Genomic DNA, 21267 nt, shown 5'->3' on the forward strand with positions numbered 1-21267 from the left:
GTGGCTGTGGTTGGTCACCAATTGAAAACAATCCACACGGACCAGTGGAAGATGCACCTGTTGCATTCCACAGCAGCACACGGTTATTGTTTACATTTCTTTCCTGAGGCTCTCAGCTCCTCAGGAGGGGAAAATCCTGGCAAAAAGATTTTTCAGAAAATATCATGGCTACGCCACTTCTCCGAGGACTTTGGGAAGCATCCTCGGCTCTCCCAGCCGCTGCAGTCCCCTGGGTGTCCCCAGGATGTGAAACGGGTGTTCTCCATCTGGAAACATTTCTGAGAGGGGCAGTTGAGCCTTGGTTTTCCATTAGATCCCCTCGCGCTGCAGCAGATCCCATTTCCTCCTTAATTGGGTGCTGCTCATTCTCTCCACTCCATTACTCGCCGCCGCACCTAGAATTTATATCCATGTGGTTAAACTCCACACAGTCACTCGTTCAGAAAGGGAATTACTGCCCCGCTCTGCCAGGACTCCCACTTTGCCTTAATTTCCCTGGAGCCTCGTTTCCCTCTGCGTGTTTTCCCTGCCTGGTCCCCGCGGTGCCCGTGCCACCGTGGCTCGTGCCAGTGCCACGGGAGGAGCTGCTGGGCTCAGGCATGGCCTGGCACAGCCCAGGCTTGGGAAGTGCACACTGAGAGGACAGGAGCCACGCCGGGAGCTTCAGGGACGCTCTTGGGGTTGTGCTGTGCTTGTTTGTGTCACTTTTCTTTGCTCTTCAAAGGAGCAAAGTGAAAAACCAGGGAACTCCTGCTTTGGGAGGAAAAGCCCATTCCTTGGCTGCCTGTTTTCACTCTTAACGAGCAGGCACTTGGAAATATTGCTGAGTCTTCAACCAATTCCACTTGCCAATTTCAACTACAGAAGTTTGGTGATGTATTTATTTGGGGTGTTTGTTTGGAAGGTTTTGTTTGCTTCACCTTCTTCCTCAGTTTCTCCTGCTTCTCAGCCCGCTTCTCCCTGGCAAGAAAATGCAGAAGGAAGTAGATGAAGACTCATTCTGTGGGTATTTAGCATCTGTGCCTGGTGGGTGACGGGCAGTAGGACACCAGCCTCGCCTGTGCCCTGCCAGCTCACAGACACGTGTCACCTCTGGCTCCCCGTGGGAGGCTCCTGCTTCGTCCTCGAGCCGCTCCTCCAGCTGGTTCTGGCCAGTGCAGTCCGAGGGGATGATCTCCTGGAAGTGCTCACAAGAGGACAGGAGCTGCTGCGTGGTGGGGCTGCTCTGTCAAGGTGTCACCTCTCAGCCCCTCTGGGGCAGAGTGGGAACAAACCCTCCCGCTGAGGATGGAAACTGCCCCAGAGCCCCTCAGGCTGTGTTCCCCCGACCCAGAGATGTGACCCCAGGTGCCACAGACCCCTGGCACAGCCCTGTGCCCAGTGCCAGGGCTCTCTGGCTGCAGCTCAGCCCAGGGGCAGCTCCTGCAGCGGGTCCAGAGCCTGTGGCAGGGGCAGTGCCAGCTCCTGGGGCAGTGGCACCGTCCCCATGTCCCCTGGCCCAGCAGGGCTCAATGGTGTTCCCAGGGCTGGCACAGCTCCAGCTACAGCTCCCTGCCCACAGAGGGGTGTCCCTAGCAAGGCAGCTGTGTGCTGTGGCTCGCTCCTGTGGGGCAGCCCGGGGCTGCTCCCCTCCCTGGGCAGAACATTCCCTGCAGGATCCTCAGGTTCTGCATCATAAACACACCTGCCCCTTCCCAGCTGCTCCTCATGCTGTGAGATTTTTTCAAACACTCCTGAGGGTCAAAATTCTGCTGGTAAAAACTCTGCCTCCGTGAGGATGGCTGGCTCTTCCATCCATCCATCCATCCATCCATCCATCCATCCATCCATCCGTCCATCCACCATCCATCCATCATCCATCCATCCATCCATCCATCCATCCATCCATCCGTCCATCCACCATCCATCCATCATCCATCCATCATCCATCCATCCATCCATCCATCCATCCATCCATCCATCCATCATCCATCCATCCATCCATCCATCCATCCATCCGTCCATCCACCATCCATCATCCATCCATCCATCCATCCATCCATCCATCATCCATCCATCCATCCATCCATCCATCATCCATCCATCCATCCATCCATCCATCATCCATCCATCCATCCATCCATCCATCCATCCATCCATCCATCATCCATCCATCCATCCATCCATCCATCCACCATCCATCCATCATCCATCCATCATCCATCCATCCATCCATCCATCCATCCATCCATCCATCCATCCATCCATCCATCGCAGCTCCTCTGCCCGCTCCTCCCGCGCCGCGCCTCCAGCGAGAGCCCCGCGCTCCGTTGGTTCTCCTTCCTGAGCAGCCCAGCGGCATCCCTCAGCTCCCTGCTTGTTCCACAGTTCCTCTTTTCCCTCGCACACGGCGGGGCCCGGCGGTGCGAGCCGCTCGCCGCCGCACAGAGGCAGCAGAGCCCCGCGCTGCCGGGCCGGCAGCTCCCGCCGCCGCTCGGCCTCCTCCCACCCGCCCAGCTGGAGCCGAAATGATCAAACGGTCTTAGGCTCATTACCGACTCCAAATCTGTCTAATTGGCCTTTGCTTTTTTGAGGATCCGTCGTTAGAAGTGACAGCGGAGCTGTCGTCGCGCTAACAAACGCGGGTGCAGATCCGAGGTGTGTTTGCTTGACAAACCCCCTCGCTGAGCCAGACCTGCCGCTGCCAAACCCTCTGCTGGGCGTGTGAGGCGTAAAAAGGACGTCAGCTAGAAAGACGAACGTGGTAAAGAGGTTTTCTTCTGACAGCAAAGGCAGCAATCAGTGCTCCCTGCTACTGCAGCGCTGGGACGTGGGGCCCTGCGAGAGCCTGGCTGGCCAGGCAAGCTGAACAGGGGAGTTTGCTTAGCTTTAGTGCTTAGCTTTCCATCCTCGGAGCCTGATTTTGTCACTGAATGACATGATCTGGGGATAAAAGCACAAGCTGTCAGCGCCCAGAGCCCTCTGAGCAGGAGTGGCAGAGCGTCTCCGAGCTGGCAAGGCTGATTGCCCTCACTGCCAGCCTGGCACCGCCTGGTCCTGGGAATCACGGAATTGTAGGACGTCCTGGGATTGGCCTGCCATGGCAGGGACACCTTCCACCACACCAGGCTGCTCCAAGCCCCATCCAGCCTGGCCTTGGACACTTCCCAGGATCCAGGGGCAGCCACAGCATCTCTGGGTAACCTTTACCAGGGCCTGCCCACCCTCACAGGGAAAGATTTCTTCCTAATACCTGACCTAAACCTTCTCTGTCAGTGTGAAGCCTTTGTCCCGTGTCCTGTCACTCCAGGCTGTAAATAGTAGAAACTCTAAATAGGCTCCCTTCAGGCACTAGAAGGCCCGGATTGGGACAGCCCAAAGAGCCAGCCCCGGGCTCGTGGCAGTGCCCAGGATGGCTCTGACACTGCAGCTTCCCACCTCCATGAGAGCCTGGCTGCAGACGTCTGATTTCCATTCCCCCCGTACTCTTATTTCAATCAGAGTGTGTGATTAGGGCTGCACGAGCTCCATTGTCATCACCTAAGTGCTGCTCTGATGGGTGGAAACAGCACCTCAGTGTTTACAGGGAGGAACGCACGGCTCTGCTTTCCTGGATATCGCACAAAATCTGCCGCTGCAGGGAGGGAAAATCACACACAAAAAAAAAACAAGCAGCACCTGCAGAAGGCCGGGGAGGGAGGAGGGGAGCTCTGCCAGCCTGTGGGGCAGCACCTTGGCCCCGTGCCCTCACCTGTGCAGCAGCTGGGGGATTGTTAATGGCAGAGGGAGATGGAGAGGTGGTCCTTTGGTGTTTATAGAGCCTCAAGGCTTGCTGGGTGAGCTGTACATGGCCTCTGCATGAGCACAGCCCCTGTTGGTGTCCCAGGGGAGGTTTGGAGGCAGCCAGCTCATGGAGCAGAGCACTGGCATGGGGAGGTGCTGTGGTAAGGGTGGCTGCCCTGCGAGGGCACCAGGGTGCTGGTGCTTTTGTGGGGGTTTGTTTCAGTTGTTGCAGGAAAGATTTTGAGATTTCCCCTGTATTTCTGAGGTCAGAAATGTACTTCAGTGTTCCTGTCAGAGGAATTCAGCACTGCTGTGCCCTTTCCTCCCAGGGTTTGGCTGAGTCTCTGTCGCATGGGCATCAACGGGATCTTCATTAGGACATGTGTAATTAACATCTGGCCATGCTGCTGGGCCCCTGCCCCGGGTCTGGCTCCCTCTGCCCACAGAGGGGAGCAGGAGCAGCCCAGTGCCAGGAACAAAAGGCGTCTCTTCTCCGCGTGGTCTAGGGGATCCCAAACAAAAGGTTCCCATTCCCTGCGCTCCTCTCCCTGCTTCTCACTCTCCTTTCTGTGCTCCCACTCTTCAACAGGGATTTAAGCTGTTCTTTTCTCTGGGCTGCAACAAGAAAGCAGCAATTAACTGTTATAAGGCTGTTTTATAGTCCTGTGCAAACCCTTTCCATCCACTCTGCTTTAAATGGGTACATCTTTTATTCCCAGTTTTCGGGAGTGTAAAACTTTACAGCGTTTGCTGCAAACCTTCATACTTTGCTTTGCAGTTTATTGCTCCCTCTGCGGATATATCTCACTCATAAATATGGCTTCCAGCTCCAGTACTTGACTAGGAGCTGCAGTGCCTCGGAGTGGTTCCATTAACGGGACTTTGCCTACGTGTCCTGGTGTGATTCATCCCAAACCTCTGTCTCTGCTCTGCCCGGAGGTGCAGAGCTCTGTAGGGGAGCTCTGGCAGCAGCAGGTCGCTCACCCAGGGCATCCCAGCCCCGGCTGCACGTCCCTGTGGCTCTGGGAGGAGTGGAAGTGGCTGTGGAGAGCTCAGGGTGAGCTCCGTGCTGGGGCTTTGGGCACTGCCACTGTGGGGCCTTGGAGCAAAGGCTGTCCTAGGTGGAGAGTTTCCCCTGCTATGGATGGTCTGCAGGTTATTTGTAAAAAACTTTATTTTCCTATGATTTGCAGGAGTCTCTCTGCTCTCCCTGTACTATGAGCAAAAAATAAAGAGGTCAAATGCTGAGGTTCCTGTGGGTTTAGGTCTGGCATGGGTGTGTTGTTTCTAACCACGCTGTAGTTTTTAGTTCCATGGGAACATTGAGCAGCTCTTTTACCCTACTGCCCAATTTTTGGACACTTTGGAGGCGTGCTGTGCCTGCCACAGGCTCAGGGGTCCATGAACAGAGCCAGCCAGGCTGGTGGGCACCAAGAGCAGGGCTCCGTGTGCTGCCGGTCCTGCCGGGGCAGGGCACAGGGCACTGGCACCCCTGCCCTGCTGGTGGCCCCAAGGGGAGGAGGGGGGTTCCTGCTGCAGACCCCAGCCCGCTGTTCCGGGCCTGTCCTGGCACAAAGGGCTGGGAAAGGTGCGGGATGCTGAGCGCAGCTTTCAGCCCCCGGGGTGCTACGCGGTAATTCCCTTGCCTTAAACAGCCCTCCTCCCATCCCCTCTCAACAAAACAGAGAAGCATTCAGGGCTGATTTGTTTGGAGGCCAGAATGGCAGCGATTTCGGGGCAAACGGAGCGATCCCGGGGCAAGAATGCCCTGTGCTGAAAGGGTGGCACAGGGCGGGGGCTGCTGTTCGTGCCCCCTGCGTGCGCCCTGCCCCGCTACCGAAAGCGGGGTGCTTTGCCTCATCCCTTAGAGCACTAAAGCTGCTTTTCCAGGGAAGAATAGGATCCGCTGATGGAAGCCCTGGGTGCCGGTGTCCGTCCCCCCGGGGGCTGCCCCAGCTCTGGAGGGAGGCAGGCAGCGGGGCGGGCAGCGCTGGCAGCGCCGCGTTGGAGGATGCTTTATGGCACCATTTACCTGCCGACGAGGCTCCAAATGTCAGAGCCGGGCGAGGGAACAGGTGGGCTCTGTGCGTCCCTGGGGCCCCACTAATTCACAGGCGATAAATTAATGACGGGAGCAGGGACAAAGTCCTATTCTGGGCGCAGGTGAGTGAGCAATTCCCTCCTGGCAGGCGCAGGCAGGGAGACCTGCCGCTGTCAGGCTGCCTTTGATTGTGTTGTGTGAGCCAGCCTTAAAGGTAGCCCGCGCTGCAGACCGGCTTTGCTCCAGCTCGGGGCTCTGGAAGCGGTGGCAAGTCTCGCTTAAAATAATGAGCACCTCTGCTAATTACCTGAGGCTGCCTCTTTGAACCGCAGGCTGTCGCTTACATCATCCCCATCCAGGAACCGAAGGTTTCCTTCAGTCCCAGAGAGTCGGGAGATGTTCAGAGCTAATGGACCAGGCTCCAGGAACGGGCGTGAACTGCTTGCACTCGCACAGACCTGGTCCTGGTGCCAGGCGTGGGGCAGGGGAGATGCTGGGAGTGGGGCACTCCCCGGCTCCCTCCAGGTACTCACTCCTGTCCCACCCGCCTCCAGGAGGGAGGGCTGGCCCTGTGCACGGCTGTGGGGGCGCTTTCGTAGGGAACAGGCCCAAGAATAGTGGGGGAACAGAGAAAAGTGCAGGAGTGGTACCAAATTAAACAAGATGTACAACAGCTATGGCCCACGGACCCTGTATCAGCACGGTTTCGGCTTTGTCTGTGCCATCTTTATGGAATTCCCGAGGGATTGTGACCCGGGAGAGTGATCCGGCTCCGGGCGGGAGGGCAGCAGGGCTGGTGCGAGCTGTGCCGGGCTCTCTCTCGCCTCTAGGAAGCACTCTGACCTCAGGGAAACGGGGAGGATGGCTCCGAGCGGAGCTGCCAGAGCGCCCAGCACCGTTAGTGCTTTTCCTGGAGAGCCTTGGCTTGGGAGTGGGAGAGAAGTGAGGCCGAGGGATGCCAGCGTGGCAGGGCTTGGGATTGGGCAGCTGTCTGTCAGCTCAGGGGAGAAGGGTGTGGAAATGCCGGTGGGGATGGAGCAGCCTGGTCCCGGAGCCGAAAATCCCTTCCCGTGCAGGATTCCCTCCGAAACGGGGCCGAGGTGAATGCCAGCCCTGCAGGATGTGCTCGGACAGGAGCGTGGTGCCTGGAGAGGCTGGTTCAGGACAAACGTGATGGTTCAGGATGGCTCTGGGCTCTGCTGAGGAGCCTCCTCGCCCCGCAGAGGGCCGGGAGAGGCGAGGCTCCCCGGGAGCAGCGGCTGCGCCCCGGCCCGTGCAGATGGTGGGGAGATAAACGACACCATCTCCGTACTGTAGTGCCTCGGCCGTAATTCCTGACAGACATTTATTGGAGGCAGCCTTCCCTTTCTCAGGGCTGCGACTCCTCGGGCAGGGGGAATTGCGACGGGGAAGGTGGAAAGCACAACCCGGCGTTACTGATGAGACCGGTGCCCAAACCCCCATCCATTCCTCTCCTCCAATTTTCTCCTCTGACAATTTATAGGTTGGTTTGATGCTTGAATAGCTGAGTCTCTCTAGTAATATGTATTCTCTGTAAGTATTCCCCGCTGTGGCATATCCTAAGAGAACTCCATCAAATAATTATCTTCCCTTTTATTTATTCACAGTCTTTTCACTCGATCTGCATCACGATAAAATATTCCAATGGCTTCCTCTTAGCACTGAGCCTTCTCCAGATTGTAAAGTGTATTTATGTACAGTATTAAATCCGCCCTGCGCCGCTCTTTATCTCGCCTCTCTGCCCATTCTGTGCTGCCATCGTGCCCTGCCACCCCCTGCCCTGACTCCCTGTGCCCCCTGGCACCACGGAGCCAGGAGAGGTCTGCAGGCGACCGAGGACCAGCTGCAGCCAGTGGGAAGGGATGGAGAGGGGCAGCCCCACCAGGGAGCCTTCCTGTCCTCCCCGGCCGGCGCTTCCAGCGGGATGTGGCTGCTGGCAGGGCCGGGCTGGCCGCCGGCAGCGGGAGGACGTGACTGCAGGGCAGCCGAGCGCAATCAGAGAGGGAAGGAGCCAATAACCTCCCAATAACCTCCCAATAACCTCCTGTGCCCGCTGCCGGGGCGCGGGGGAGCAGCGCTGCTCTCTCCAAGCGCTCCCCGTGCAGCCGCTGGGCTCTGGGGAAGGATGGATCCCTAGAAAGGGACAGCTTTTCCTGCAGAAGGAGGCTGCTTCAGGGCATGGTGTGCAGCGTCTGAGAGAAGGTTTCCAGTGCTGATGAGTGCTTGGAGCAGCCCTCAGAGAAGGTGCAGCAGCACAGCTCTGACCCGTGGCAAGGCACATCCTTCCTCCATGGGATAACAGGTCTGTGTTTGCAGCTGGGATTGCTGCAGCCTTTGAAAATAGCCCTCCAGCACCAGTATACCCTCCTTGTCTTTCTGAGGACTTCTGCGTGCTGCAGAGCAGCCTGACAGGGAATTCTTGGTGTTGGTCTTCCCTGCTTGCTGCTCTAAAAGACCCCAGGAGGGACCAGTGGCCTCTCCACCCCCGGATGCACGGGAGGCATCTTGGCATCTCTGCAGGTGATCCCAGGGTGCTCTGGGCTGAAGGGGCCCGTGTGGTCACACTCACAGTCTGTAGCACTGCCAGGGATTCTGTTAGGCCAGAAGAGCTCTCCCCGCTCTGAGGGCTGAGTTAAACACAAGTTTAACTGTGTTTTTAGGTCTGCTCTGCCCACGGGAGCATTTCCTGGGAGCCACGAGGCAGTGGCAGCAGCAGCAGCAGCACTTTCTGCCATGCTGTGTCACCATGACACAGGAGCAGCAGTTCTTTGGTTGGTCACGGAGGAACAGCGATGACCGTTCACAGTTGTGACTTTTGTTCCCAGCTTTGCCCACAGTCAGCTTAGCTGGCAGGCAGATGGGCCAGGGAAAGGTTGTTTCCCAGAAGAGGGAGATGCCAGGGGAGAGGACCAGTCATGGTGAAGGTGATAACCATGATGCTCCAACTCACTTGGCTCGGGTACCTCTTTGGAGTGGCATCCCCTGCACTCCTGGAGAGCCGAGTTCCCCAGCAAGGGTTAACAGAGTGTATAAAATTGATTGCGATTTTAGTAATTCAGTATAATCACAGTCTACCAGCAGGTTGCTTTTCCAGCAGGAGGGTTTGGAATTATTTTCTGGAGTTTGCAATATAGAACTTAAATTAAGCCTCAGAAGTCAGAGGAGCTCTGCTGCATCTCTAATGTGGTGCTAAATTCTCAGCAGCACATTCCCTGTATTAAAGCCTTTGCTGGCAATTAGGTTCATTAACTATCACAATACCTTATTTATTACTCGGCATGCCATATGGTTTCCCAGCTAAAGAATGGCACCCGTTCTAGCACAGACCATTTGGCATCATAAAGATGTTAACAAATAATGTTATGGCTCTCAAGGGCAAAAGGGCTCGCCGGGCTGCAGGTCTGCACGGCAGGAGAGAATATGAAAACATTTTTCTTCTATGGCAAAATAAAGAATTCCTCGAGACAGAAGTATTCAAAGACTATCCCGCTTGCATCACGCAAATGGGAGTTTTATACATGCCCATAATGGTTCTGTCAATATTTGCAGCAGGCAGCGTGCTCACTCATCTCCTTTCCTTCCCCTCGCTCCCTCCGAGCGCCGACAGGAAGGACCCACCTCCATCTAATCCTGCTGCATTTGTGCCTCTTGACTTTTATTTCCTCTGATGGCACCGGCTCTTTGGTGCATGCAGCTCTTGGGGACGGGATTAATTATCCAGCACCATGCCTTGCTCCTGCCCAAACTTCAGCACTGGGCACGGCACCGAGGCACCCGGCGTGCATTGATCGCTGCTCTGCAGAGAGAGAGTGTGTGCATGCCTCTGTGTGTGGGGAGCTTCCAGCAGAAACAGCTCGTTGGGACGCCAGTGACAGCATGAAGTCAGGCATTCTGACCCCGAAAAGGGGAAAACCCTAGTTGCAGTTAGTTTAGTGCTCCTGGGAGGAGATCAGGACCTGTTAGAGCCCAGGCTGTGAGCGCTGCGCTGGGTACGCCACACTCGGTTCCTATTTTCAGCAGGATTAGGATTACAAGAGCCAGGGACAGCATTTCAGGTCACAGGGACTCCAACTGTCTCCTCTTGGGTTCTGTGTGGCCAGCAAGGAAAAGGTACTTCTCCATTCCTGTTCTGTGAGTGCATTCTCCTAGAATCAACACACCCAAGGGTGATTTTGGCAAAGTGCAACTTAAATCACAGTAGTACTGAAAGCACAGATTAAATCAGACTTTGTGATCCTGTTACAGTATTCCTTGACAACCTCTGAATTTCCAGAAATGGAAGACAAGTTTCAGGCACAAGTAGCACTGCTGCCAGTTTTCCTAGGCAATGCTCACTTGGTGCCTAGGTGAGGTTGTTTCCTGGATCCTGCTCTTTGTTGGTTCCTGGGTGAGCTTTCTGATTTGCAGGAAGACAATTCTTCCAGCATGTGAGCTGGGGAATGGCTCTGGGCTGCTGCAGATGGGTTCTGGTGGTCTGTGCCCAGGTATCTGCAGCAGCACAGTGCCAGGAAATTTGATTTGATCGAAACCTGATTTCCAGCCAGGGATCGGGTGGGTCAGGGCACCCCCAGGGCTTGGTGCCCTCCTGCCCAGAGTAGCTGGTGATGAGGCTGTGGCAGCTCTTGGATAAGTGCCGTGGGGATGGTCACTTCAAAATGCTCTGGTGTACAGAACACCTGCTGTTTCTTCAGGCAGTGGTGGCAGTGAGGTGTTTGGCTGGCACCACGCTCAGCCTGTGTGAGCAACCTCGCTGTGCCCTGCTCTGTCACTCCAGAGCTGCCTGTGTCCTGCTGGAACTGCTCTTCCCAGGGAGGGATGTGGCAAAGAGCTGCATTTCTGCGAAACTGAGAGGCTTTAATGGCAGCTGGGATTATTTCTCATCACCTCAGCTGACCTCTCAGGCAGTGAGGGTGGAGTGTCCTACCTGCCAGTTCATACAGCCCTGCGTCCCCCTGGGATTGCAGCCATTTCTTTGGGAGCCCCTCTGCTTTGTTCCTTATCCCACTGGATGGCACACAGTGCTGTAACACAGTCAGAGCCTGGTCCCAAGAACAGGGATGCTCCATTGGGTGGCCACAGATGAAGCCGGGTCCTGCCACAGTGGCTGTGACACCCATCCCCTTCTGCTGGCCTCAGTGCCTCCCTCCAGAATCTGCAGCTCCTCTGCCATCAGTACCTTTGAGTTTTCACTGTTCCATGTCCTCCTTTCAGCTGTTTCATGAGACATGATTCGGTATTTTCCCCTTCATGTGTCTTGAGGAGATATTCCAAAACGTGCCCCCTCAAAAGCCTCTGGGCTGGAACATCTGACCCCCCCTCCCCAAGCAGTTCTGCTCCCTGCCTGCCCTGTCAGTCCCTCTGCAGAGGACCCTTGGCCATCTGGGGATGCCATAGCCAGTTTTGTGGGTAGCAGAGCGATGCCAGTGCTCCAACACCAAACCTTTAGGGGGGAATTCCTTGTGAATGGAGAGCTGCTTTCCAAACAGCAGAGAGAAATGGAATTCTGGTCCATCTGTGGCGGAACTGGCATTTCCCAACCAGATGATGCAGCACCTGAGGCAGCAGTGAGAAAGAATGGACTGGGTTCAAAGGGAGTTACTACCTGGGGAGGAGCTGGGGGTGGTGGCAGCAGCTGCAGCCCCGGTGACAGCCGTGTCACACACTCTGCTGCCTCCCCCCGCTGCATCCCTGGCCGCTGGCAGGGACACGTGGAGCCTCTGGCCCTGGGCAGATAGGTCTTATCCAGGAATGACTTAGCAGGAGTGTTTACTTTCATTCCTGGGAGGCTGATCGAGCTGTTCCAGCTAGGAATGTGCCCTGGCCGAAGGGGGACCCTGCCAAGCTCCCTCCAGCATGAACGCTGCAGGGTCCAAGGGCACCGGAGCCTCCGCTGCCAGCCCGGCCCCACCGCCCAGGAATGTGAAACCTGCCCGTGGCACTGCTGGCCATGGCTGCGTGTGCTGTGGCCAGGCTGGAGCACACCAGTTCCTCATGACCTCTGCGGAGGATTCATCAATATCCCCCCTGAAAGGGCAGATTGTGAGCTGCCTTGCTGCACCAATGTTATCTGATTCGGTCACCGAGGAATCTGTGACCAGATAAGATACCAGGGCTTTATTGTATCTTCTGGCAATTATTAAGAAAATAAAATCAGTTAATATCTAACCTTGAACCTAGACCAAAACATTTAGCCTCAGACTTCGTTCTGCCTCTCTTGTACATTCAGGAGTTGTACAGTTTAGAGGGCTGTTAGGAATGATGGAAGAGATGAACAGGAATTTAATCTGAGCCTAAAATACCATCATTATGCAGCTCGAGCATCTCAGAAATGAGGTCTGTGCCATGTGTGATGCAGCCACTCGATCTTTTTGTCCTGGTGCAAGAAAGGGGAGGAGGAGGAGGAGCTCCTTTGGCAGAAGTTTCCCCAGCTGTGAAGGCATTTTGTGTGAATATTTAATGCAGAGATATGTTAAGAGCAGGGAAAGGAGGGGGGGAAGTCTTCCATGAGTGTGGGCTTTTGTTTGTCCTGTCAGAAGCAGTAACGTGTTCACTGTGCACACACAGAGCACATAAATACATATAAATATCCTCTCCCCTGGAAAGGGAGAGCAGAGAATTGTGCAGCTGGAAATGGGACGTGGAGTGCTGTTAGAGAGGAAAGATGGAAGGAGGGCTGGAGGTGCTCCCTGAGTCACTGGGACTCAGGATGTGGCTTGCTCCCTCCAGTCCATGGACTTGAGCATCATGAGGGCACAGAACCTGGCTGCTTCCAGCGAGACTGAGGGTGCTGCTTGTGGTCCTGGATGACTTTTTGGCCATCCAAGGGCTCTTGGAAACCATCCTGTTAAAGGAAGGGAGTTTCAATTGTTGATCCTGTGCTCAGAAAAGCATGCAATGAGTATTTAACTCACCTGGAATTCTTCTTAGTGTCTAAACCTGGATGTGATCCTACTGGAGAAGGAACAGCCCTGGGTGGAGGTGCAGCCCTGTACCCCACTCCTGAGGGGACGAACCAGCATGAATGGTGTCTGGACAGACTGAGAACATCTTCTTCCCCAGTGCTGTGTTCTTCCTGAGAATCAAAACCAAAGGGAGAGGGAAAAGCAGGATGAAACCGGCACACAATCCCTCACTAGAGTGTCCCCTGTTTTGAGAGGCAGAAAACCCCCAGAAGTGTTTTGCTGAGGTGCTGGTGTAGATTCTGCTCTATTTAAAGGACTTTTTTCTGGGATGAACTTTACTGAACACACACGTAGCCTCCACAGCACCATGAAGTCGGGGCTGACATTTAATGCCTCGGCACATTTCTTCCCTTGTCCCGTGCAAGACATCAAGTATGGCAGGTTAAGAGAAGAGAAAAAGAGAAAAAATAATTACACAGTATATTAAACAAGGCCACCCCCCCTCACACTTATTAGGGCTTCATAAGTTGCTACCTGTGGCTGGAGCTCTCTCGAATACGTACCGAGGGTAACACTAAAAATAGGCGCTGTGCTGATGGTTGGGTCACAGCCTGCTAGAGGGAGACATTTTATTTAATTACAAGCCCAGCAGCGCGTTGCTGGGGGGGAATACACAAACAGGCACTCGAAGCCCGGCTGTAAAGTTTGTGCTCCTTCGCTGAGTCACTGTGGCTAAATTCCCTTTTGTGTGGGGGATTTAGGGGAGGAATGTGGGAAGGCTGGCCCGGGCTGCCGCCCTCCTGAGTCACCGCTCAGCTCATCCTCCCGCCCTGGCAGGCTCAGGGCCCTAAGCCACTAATTAGCCTCATTGTCTTAGGGCTGCAGCATCCATAACCCAGCACAGGGGAGGGGGAGGATGGGGGGACAAAGCTCCTGGAAACCCACGAGCTGTATCTCCTGGCCCCTGTGTTCTGTGCGTCACAAGCCACCTCTCAGCAGTCCCAGAGGGACACTGATCCCCTCCTTCCCTGGGTGGCACTGATTCCACCATGCCTGCCTGTGACCGAAGCTGTGCCTCGGAGCAGGGCTCGGGAGCAGGCAGGGTTTGGTGCACAGGGTGCAGTGGCCTCGCTGGGAGCTGCGTGGATGTGTGATGTGTGCAGTGGCACGCTGGCTGCCCGCTCACGCGGCGGTGACACGCCGATCCTCGATCCTCGTCGCGTGCATCCCGCATCCAGCAGGGCCGGGAGGCTGGCAGCCGTGTGGGGAAGGGCAGACAAGGCTTTCTGCAGTGTGACAGCCCAGTCAGCTCTGTCCCAGTATCAGGCTGTGCAGTTCTCCTTTCCCACAACAGCGGGCAGCTCCTCTGCAGCTCCATTGGGCTGGCTACGGCCGAGCTCCGAAAATAACTTCCATTGGGATCAACTGCAATGTGGATAACCCACAGCCCCCCATCCAGCTACGTCCTCGGTGTGACTCTCAGGTTCCCCTGGTGCAGCAGGCAGGGCACAATGAGGGGCCTGTTCTGGCCCCTCCACTGCCCCGGGCTGCCACGACGCACGCGGGGCCGGTGTCCGCGCGCTCGCTGCTGCTCATCACTGGGGTTCACAGGAAGCTTAATGCACCGTGGCTGCACGCTGAGCAGCTTTCCCGGGGCTTCCGCCCTCCCCCTTGCAAACAGCTTTGTGCATTTAGGCTTTTTTTTTTTTTCTTTAAATAAAGTCTAACACATTTAATCATCTTTTCATAAGCTGTCAGCTTGCCGCGCGCCAAAGCAGAGCAGTGCGCTCTGCCCCGGCTCCCAGCAAAGCAGATACGCCTGGGGAAATCCTGCTCCTGGGAGCGTGCTCAGGAGCTGTGAACTTCCCTCGGGGTCCAGGGTGAGATCAAAAATCACTTTTTGAAAGTTATGGATTTTTCACTGAATTTGAAACGGATCTTATTTTGCACAGCATCTTTGCTCCAGTGTTTCGTAATTCAGCTCTGCACCAGCAGCGCTGGAAAACTCAGTATACAGGAAAACTCCAAATACATCAAAAGCAAAACACAGCTTGGAAAACATGGGAATGTGCCTGTCCCCCCACCCTGTAGGTTCTCTGCAGGAGCAGGAAGAACAGGTCAGGGGCAGAGCTGGGGTGGGCACAGCTGCAGTCAGGGCCTAGCAAGGCGGAGAAGTCGGAGCTGTGTCCTCGCATGCCTGTCTGGGGTGGCATGGGGAGATTATGTGTCTAACAGCACTGGAGGAGTGTGTGGTGGAAAAGGGCTTTTGTCTGCAGAGAGTGGAAGAAGCTGTTGGTTTGGGCATGGTGGGGAGGAGCTGCTCCTCTTCCCTTTCCATTCATACAGGGTGGGTGATGCTGGGGCACCTTCTGGCTGAAGTTGTCTTCCAGGATGTTTTTTGTGCACTAAGCATCCTGAACAAGGAATTTCCTTCCTTAGTGTAATTGTGGTGACTGCTTTGGTTTCACTCTCCTCTCCACACACTAGCTGCCTCTTGGGGAAGCATCCCAAGATGCCATCATCCCTCAAAATACAGGCTGCTGCATTGCCCAGTCCTCGTCTTCCCCAGACCTGGTGCTGATGGCCAGGATATTTCCACTGGGGAAGTAAACATTCGTGTCTCCCTGTCCAAATAACTCATAGAGCTGAGGGCTGGAAGTGGTTCTGAATGGATCCCTCGCTTTCCTGGGAAGGATGTCCATGCTTCACCTGGCCCTCACACAGAAAGCCCTTCCTGAGGAGCCAGCGGCTCAGGGGTTTAATGTTGAGGTTAATAATAATCGCACCAGGCAGCACATCATTGCACCGTATCTGGTTGAGAGATTTACAAGTGAAACTCGTGGCGGAGGAAGAAATTGCCTCAATCACTCGGAGTAATGGCACATGGAGAGGCACTTGGGCGTGACTGCTACTTAACACGGAGCCCAGCTTGGCTTCATTTAGCTGCTGGTGCCTTTCTAATAAACACGTTACACTACAAGGTGGGGATTAAGATCAGAAAAGTAAATAAATTGGAAACTGATGGGGAGAGATGGGAGGGAAATGGAAGGTACCGGGGAGGAGTGACGAGGGATTGACTCCCATGCCAGGCCATGGGGAAATGACCCTCAGTGCCATGGCTGTAGCTTTCCAAGCATCTCTGTGGGCCTCACCTGTGGCCTGCAGGTGCTGGGCAGCCCCACGGACGGGGTGTGTGGGGTGTCCCTGCTCAGGGTCACCAAGCTGCTCTCTGCCTTCAGCAAACAGCGGCTGTGGGAAATTGGCGTCTTAAACAATTCACTAGCTTTTACTATATGTATTAGAGGAGCAACAAAAAGTGCAACGCACCAGTTGACAGGAAGGACTGGGGGGTTAATTTTCAGGATGCTGCCTGGGAATTTAGCCGTGGGATTTCCATTATTGCTAATGGGACTCATGCAGCTTAATTTCATGCGAGCTACGCTAAAAACATACCCCTAACTGCCTGCAAAATTTCAGTCCTGAAATCGAGCCTTTTAAAAGTTAGAGAAGAGTAAACAAACACCTGAAACCAGAGTGTCTCACTATTTCCCCCTCTCAGCTGTTTGGATTTTAGAGCCTGGAAGAGGGAGGAACTCAAGCAGTTTGAGACAATTAAAACCCCCCATCCTGCAGGCACGCTGGTGCATCCCTGCTCTCTGCCAATTACAGCGGCAGAGTTATAACCCCCGAAAAAACAGGAGTAAGCTGATGCCTTACCCTTAACTATGGCAGGGCGAGCTCGGCGTTATCACACGCGTCTAATAACCCGCGCAGCGCCGCCGCGCATCGCGAGGCCTCCGTTATTAGGCTGTTCTCGTTAAACGACTGCTATCATCTGGTCCCAAAGTACATTAAATCCCATTATAATTATAAACACACTTCCCCATAACGTTCTCCTTAGATTACATTTGCGCTGCTTTACCCCAAGGGTATCTTTGTACTAATGCCGGCCGCGTTTGTTGTTTTAGCTGAAGACGCCGGGCCCTGCGCTGGCTGTGGTGTGTGCCACTGGTGCAGCAGGGAGGGAGGGAGGGAAGGAGGGAGAGCTGTGCGGCTGCCACCCTGCCCCTCCCGGAGGATTGCACAGGTCTCTGGGTGCGCTGAGCATGGGCATGGCCGAGGAGCTGAGGCACGTCCTCGCTCGAGGATGCTCAGGGCACGCTGTGCTCCCGGGGCTCGTGGCCCGCTGCCCGGTGCTGCTGTCGGTGTCACGGTGTGGCTGGCGTCTCCCCGTGGCTTTCGCTCCCTTCCCTTGCGGCAGAGCCCCGTGGCCCGTCCTGGGGTGCCACATCCCTACACACAAGTGGTGCCGACACGGCGTCAGTATTTCATCGCGGGGGAGGCGGGGGGGGGGGGGGGGGAAGAAAACCCAGCTTCGTTGGGGCGACAACGTGCTCGGTGTCACATCACGTCACAAGCACCGCAGCTCCCGGTCGGAATCCGCCACCGGACCCCAAACCGGGCTCCGAGGTTGCTTTTTACCGTCTCCACCCCCGGGGCCGGGGGTCCGCCCAGGCGCGGGGGGCGGCTTTGTCTGGCGGGGGGCGCAGCCCGTCGGGGCGGGGGGCGCAGCCCGTCGGGGCGCGCAGCCCCGCTCGCCGCGGGCCCGGCGGCCGCCGCGCCGCTGCCCGGTGCCGCTCCCCGGTGCCGCCGGGCTTCCGGGTGCCGGGCTCCCCGCCGCCGCCTCCGGCTCCTCCATGTTTGTTGTCGGCAGCGCTGTCCAGCCGCTGCCGCTCGCTGCCCGCAAGGTGCGGGGCTGCGCGGGGCGGGGCGGGCCCGGGCGGGGGCGCCCGCACTCAGCTCGGCGCGGGCGGGGGGCGCGGGCGGGGCGGGGGCCGGCCGGAGGGAGGGTGGGAGGCCGGCTGGGTGGGTGGGTGGGAGGGTGGGGGCGGCCTGACGCGGGCGCGGGGCGGCCCGTGGGCCGGCGCCGCCGTGATTTGCTGCGCGGCGCGGCGAGCGGCGGCGGCGGCGATGAGAGCGGGCAGTGCGAACTGCCGGAGCAGCCGCCGGCCGCCGTGAGTGCGGGCGGGGGGGGGGCGGCACCGGGACCCCCGCCCCGGGACGGCCGCGGGGCCGCGGCTCCGGCGCTTCGCCGCGCACCTGATGGGGCCGCGCTGCCGGCGGGACGGGGCGGCCGGAGCCGGGGCCGGGCGGCGGCGGGGGATGCGCACCTTCCTCTGCCTTCCCTCCCCTGCCTTCCCCGGCCGGCGGTAGCGGGAACGCGGCTCCGGCAGCCGCGGATCCGCCGCGCAGCGCGGAAACTTTTGGGCGAGTCGCTGCTGGGCTGCGGGCTAACTTCCATCTCTCTCCCCGCTCCCTTCTCCTCACTCCCCTCTACTCCCTGCTCCGTTCTCCTCTCCTTTCCCCCCCGGCTTTCCCCGTCCTTTTTTCTCTTTTTCTCCCTTTTCTCTCTCTTTCGTCTCTTCCCTCTCTGCTCCCCCTTTCCCGCTCCACTCTGCTCCTCTCCCCCTCCGCCTTTTGTTTTCGCAGATAGTCGGCACACAAAGCTGGTCCCAGATTTGAGCGACGGCGAGACACCCTGATGTGTGAGCCTGGGGCGCGCCATGGATCTGACTAAGATGGGGCTGATCCAGCTGCAGAACCCCTGCCACCCCACGGGGCTGCTGCACAAAGCCAACCAGATGCGCCTGGCGGGGACGCTGTGCGACGTGGTCATCATGGTGGACAGCCAGGAGTTCCACGCGCACCGGACCGTGCTGGCCTGCACCAGCAAGATGTTCGAGATCCTCTTCCACCGCAACAGCCAGCACTACACCCTGGACTTCCTCTCACCAAAGACGTTCCAGCAGATCCTGGAGTACGCGTACACTGCCACCCTGCAAGCCAAGGTTGAGGACCTGGATGACCTGCTCTATGCTGCCGAGATCCTGGAAATTGAGTATCTGGAGGAGCAGTGCCTGAAGATCCTGGAGACTATACAGGCCTCCGAGGACAATGACACCGAGGTCGCCATGGCTGATGGAGGTGCCGCCACCACCACTGAGGAGGAGGAGGAGAAGAAGTCGAGGTACATCAAGGGCCTCTTCATCTCCAAGCCCACTGGTGAGGAGGGTGGCTATGCTGGCATGGCCAGCCAGAGCCTGCTGGCAGCCACAGTGGAGCAGAGCCCCTCTGCCTCCGCGTCCTACTGCTCCCTCTCTTCCATGAGCCCCACCAAGGCGGCGGTGGACAGCTTGATGACCATCGGGCAGTCACTGCTGCAGGGCGCCCTGCCACCCAGTGCCCCCGAGGACCCACGCTCTGCCGCCACCCGCCGCCCCTCCGGCCTCGCCGAAGTCAAAGCTGAAGCGATGCAGGTGGATGAGGCCTCCAGCCACGACAGCCCCCGGACGGCCGAGCCCGGTGCCTCCAGTGGGGAGAAGCCTGAGGAGAAGGGCAAGGAAGGACCTGGCACCCCGACCCGCAGCAGTGTCATCACCAGTGCCCGTGAACTGCACTACACCCGCGAGGAGGGCGCCGAGCCACCCCCTGAGCCTGGCCAGGGGCTGCCGCTGGGGCCGGAGCCGTCCGCCGCTGCCCCGGGAGAGAAGCCCTTGGGCATCTACTCGCTGCTGCCGAACCACAAGACTGAGCCGGTGCTCGGCGTGCCGCCCGCTGCGGCGGCCGCCCTGCACGTGCAGCCGGCCCTGGCTGTCTCCATGGACTTCAGCGCCTACGGCGGGCTGCTGCCCCAGGGCTTCATCCAGCGTGAGCTGTTCAGCAAGCTGGGGGAGCTGGCAGCCGGCATGAAGACGGAGAGCAGAGCCCTGGGTGAGCAGTGCAGCGTGTGTGGGGCAGAGCTGCCGGACAACGAGACCCTCGAGCAGCACAGGTGAGTGCCGGGGCCGTGCTGTGGCGTGCTGCACCGGGCAGCCGGGATCTTGCCAGAGGGTTTTGGTTTCTGGCTGAGTGTCACACGTGCCGGTGCGAAGTTTCCATCACGTACCCCAAAACCAGCTTGTGGGGTAGCATTCTCAGAGGGATGGCTGTTGCAGCTCCCCCAAGCCTGGTTACCGTGCCAGAAGGTTCCTTCCAGTGAGTGCTGGCTGGGGACAGCCCAGATGAGCTGGGGCCGTCGGTGTTTCCTGCGAGCAGAAACACCACCAGTTTCCCTGGCTGGTATCAACTGAGCAGCTCACAGTTGCTATCCTTTGAGTTTAGGGATCTGCGTGTGGAGAGATGCAGTGGGGACAGGCAGCACTCGCCCCTCTGCTGAGAGCTGGTCCCCCCTGTGCCAGTGCCGGGGCACGCCAGCGCGGGCAGTGGTGGCACCATGTGGTGACCTGCCAGCCTGGGGGGCTTTGTGCCGCTCAGCTTCCCGGTTTATGAAGCATTTACACTTCGCACAAAGTGGCGCGGGGGTCAGGCTGGGTAACGCCGGGGCGAGCGCACAGGGCTCGGGCTGCCGCAGAGCCGCGGGTCCGTCCCTGCGGGAAAGGTGAAGGGCTGAACCTCCGGTGGCCGCAGATGCGGCTTGGGGGCTCCCCTGCTCGGGGTGGGGGTCTGTGCTCGCTCCCAGCCCGCACCCTGGGGCTGGCTGCGGGCTGGGAGCGTGGTGCTGGCTCCTGACACGTGAGCTCAGCGCTCCGCTGCTTATTGCCTCCCGCTCGTGCTTCAGGCACCAGGGCTTGTTCCCTCATTTGGCCGGGGGAAGGAGCCGCGTTAATTACCGCACCAAAATCGGCGTCGCCGGTCAAATCGCATGGCTCTGAACGTGCTCCGGCGAGCGCTGCTCTGGCCCCGCTGTGGCCGCAGCCCCGCTGTCGGACAGCAGCGTCCCGCCTCGGGAAGGCATCACCGGCACGGTGCCGTGGCTTCTCCCTGCCTCCCCTGTCAGATTTTTAATGAATCAACAGGTTAATTAGTGTGATGCGCGTAAGGCTCCAGGGCCGGTGTCCGTGCCTCAGGCGGTGCTGCTCGGGGCGGGATAGCGGCTGCGGCTGCCGGAGCAGCGGCTCCCGGTACGCCCAGCCCGGAGCTGCCGAGCCGCGGTCCGAGCCCTGCGCGGCTCCGCCAGCGCTGCCAGCATCGCCCCCGGCTGTGCCGCTGTCCCCTGCGGGCAGCAGCCCTCGGCCCTTGGGGCTCCTCGGCTCCGTGTGCGGGCACAGCCGCTGCCGGCTTTGTTCGCCCTGTGGCAAGCGGGAGAGCCGGGGCTGGCGCTGGCTGCGCCCCCGGAGCGGCTCGGCCGTGCGGTGATGCAGACCGAACGTCACCGGGAGAGCTGCAGTGAGGGCTCAGGGAGAATTTTAACGTGCCGTTCCGCCACGTTCCCAAGGCTCTCCCTTGCCCACTCCGAGCCCCGAGCAGCAGTTGCCGTGGCCGCAGTGGGGGGCGATGCTGGGACTGTCCGGAGGCTCCAGCAGTGAATGTGGCCGTGGGGAGGGAGCGCTGCGCGGGCAGATCTTCCCGCGGGGTCGTAGAGAGAAGAGGGAGCATGGCCCAGCTGTCCAGCACGGCAGCCCCTATTTCACAGCGCCTTCCCGGGCTCAGCTTGTTTTGACAGCCGCGGCTGCAGCCCTAGCTTATTTCTCACTTATTCAT

The 21267-nt window shown here is 58.0% G+C and overlaps 1 protein-coding gene across 3 annotated transcripts in view; it reads left to right on the top strand.

Annotated features, from left to right (window-relative positions):
- Window positions 1-17302: 17302 nt before the first annotated feature.
- ZBTB16 (zinc finger and BTB domain containing 16) overlaps window positions 17303-21267 on the top strand; it is a 54353-nt gene continuing 50388 nt past the window's right edge. Inside the window, exons 1-2 of one of the 3 annotated variants that reach the window (XM_064398023.1) lie at window positions 17303-17474; window positions 18217-19558. In XM_064398023.1, coding sequence (XP_064254093.1) covers window positions 18291-19558 — 1268 coding nt within the window. In that variant the 5' untranslated portion in view covers window positions 17303-17474; window positions 18217-18290. Of the gene's footprint in view, window positions 17475-17613; window positions 17742-18216; window positions 19559-21267 lie in introns of those variants that run through there. The other 2 variants (XM_064398021.1, XM_064398022.1) reach the window with 2 other exon arrangements.

Source organism: Passer domesticus, chromosome 23 (assembly GCF_036417665.1).
Source record: "Passer domesticus isolate bPasDom1 chromosome 23, bPasDom1.hap1, whole genome shotgun sequence".
Classification (NCBI taxonomy): Eukaryota; Metazoa; Chordata; class Aves; order Passeriformes; family Passeridae; genus Passer; species Passer domesticus.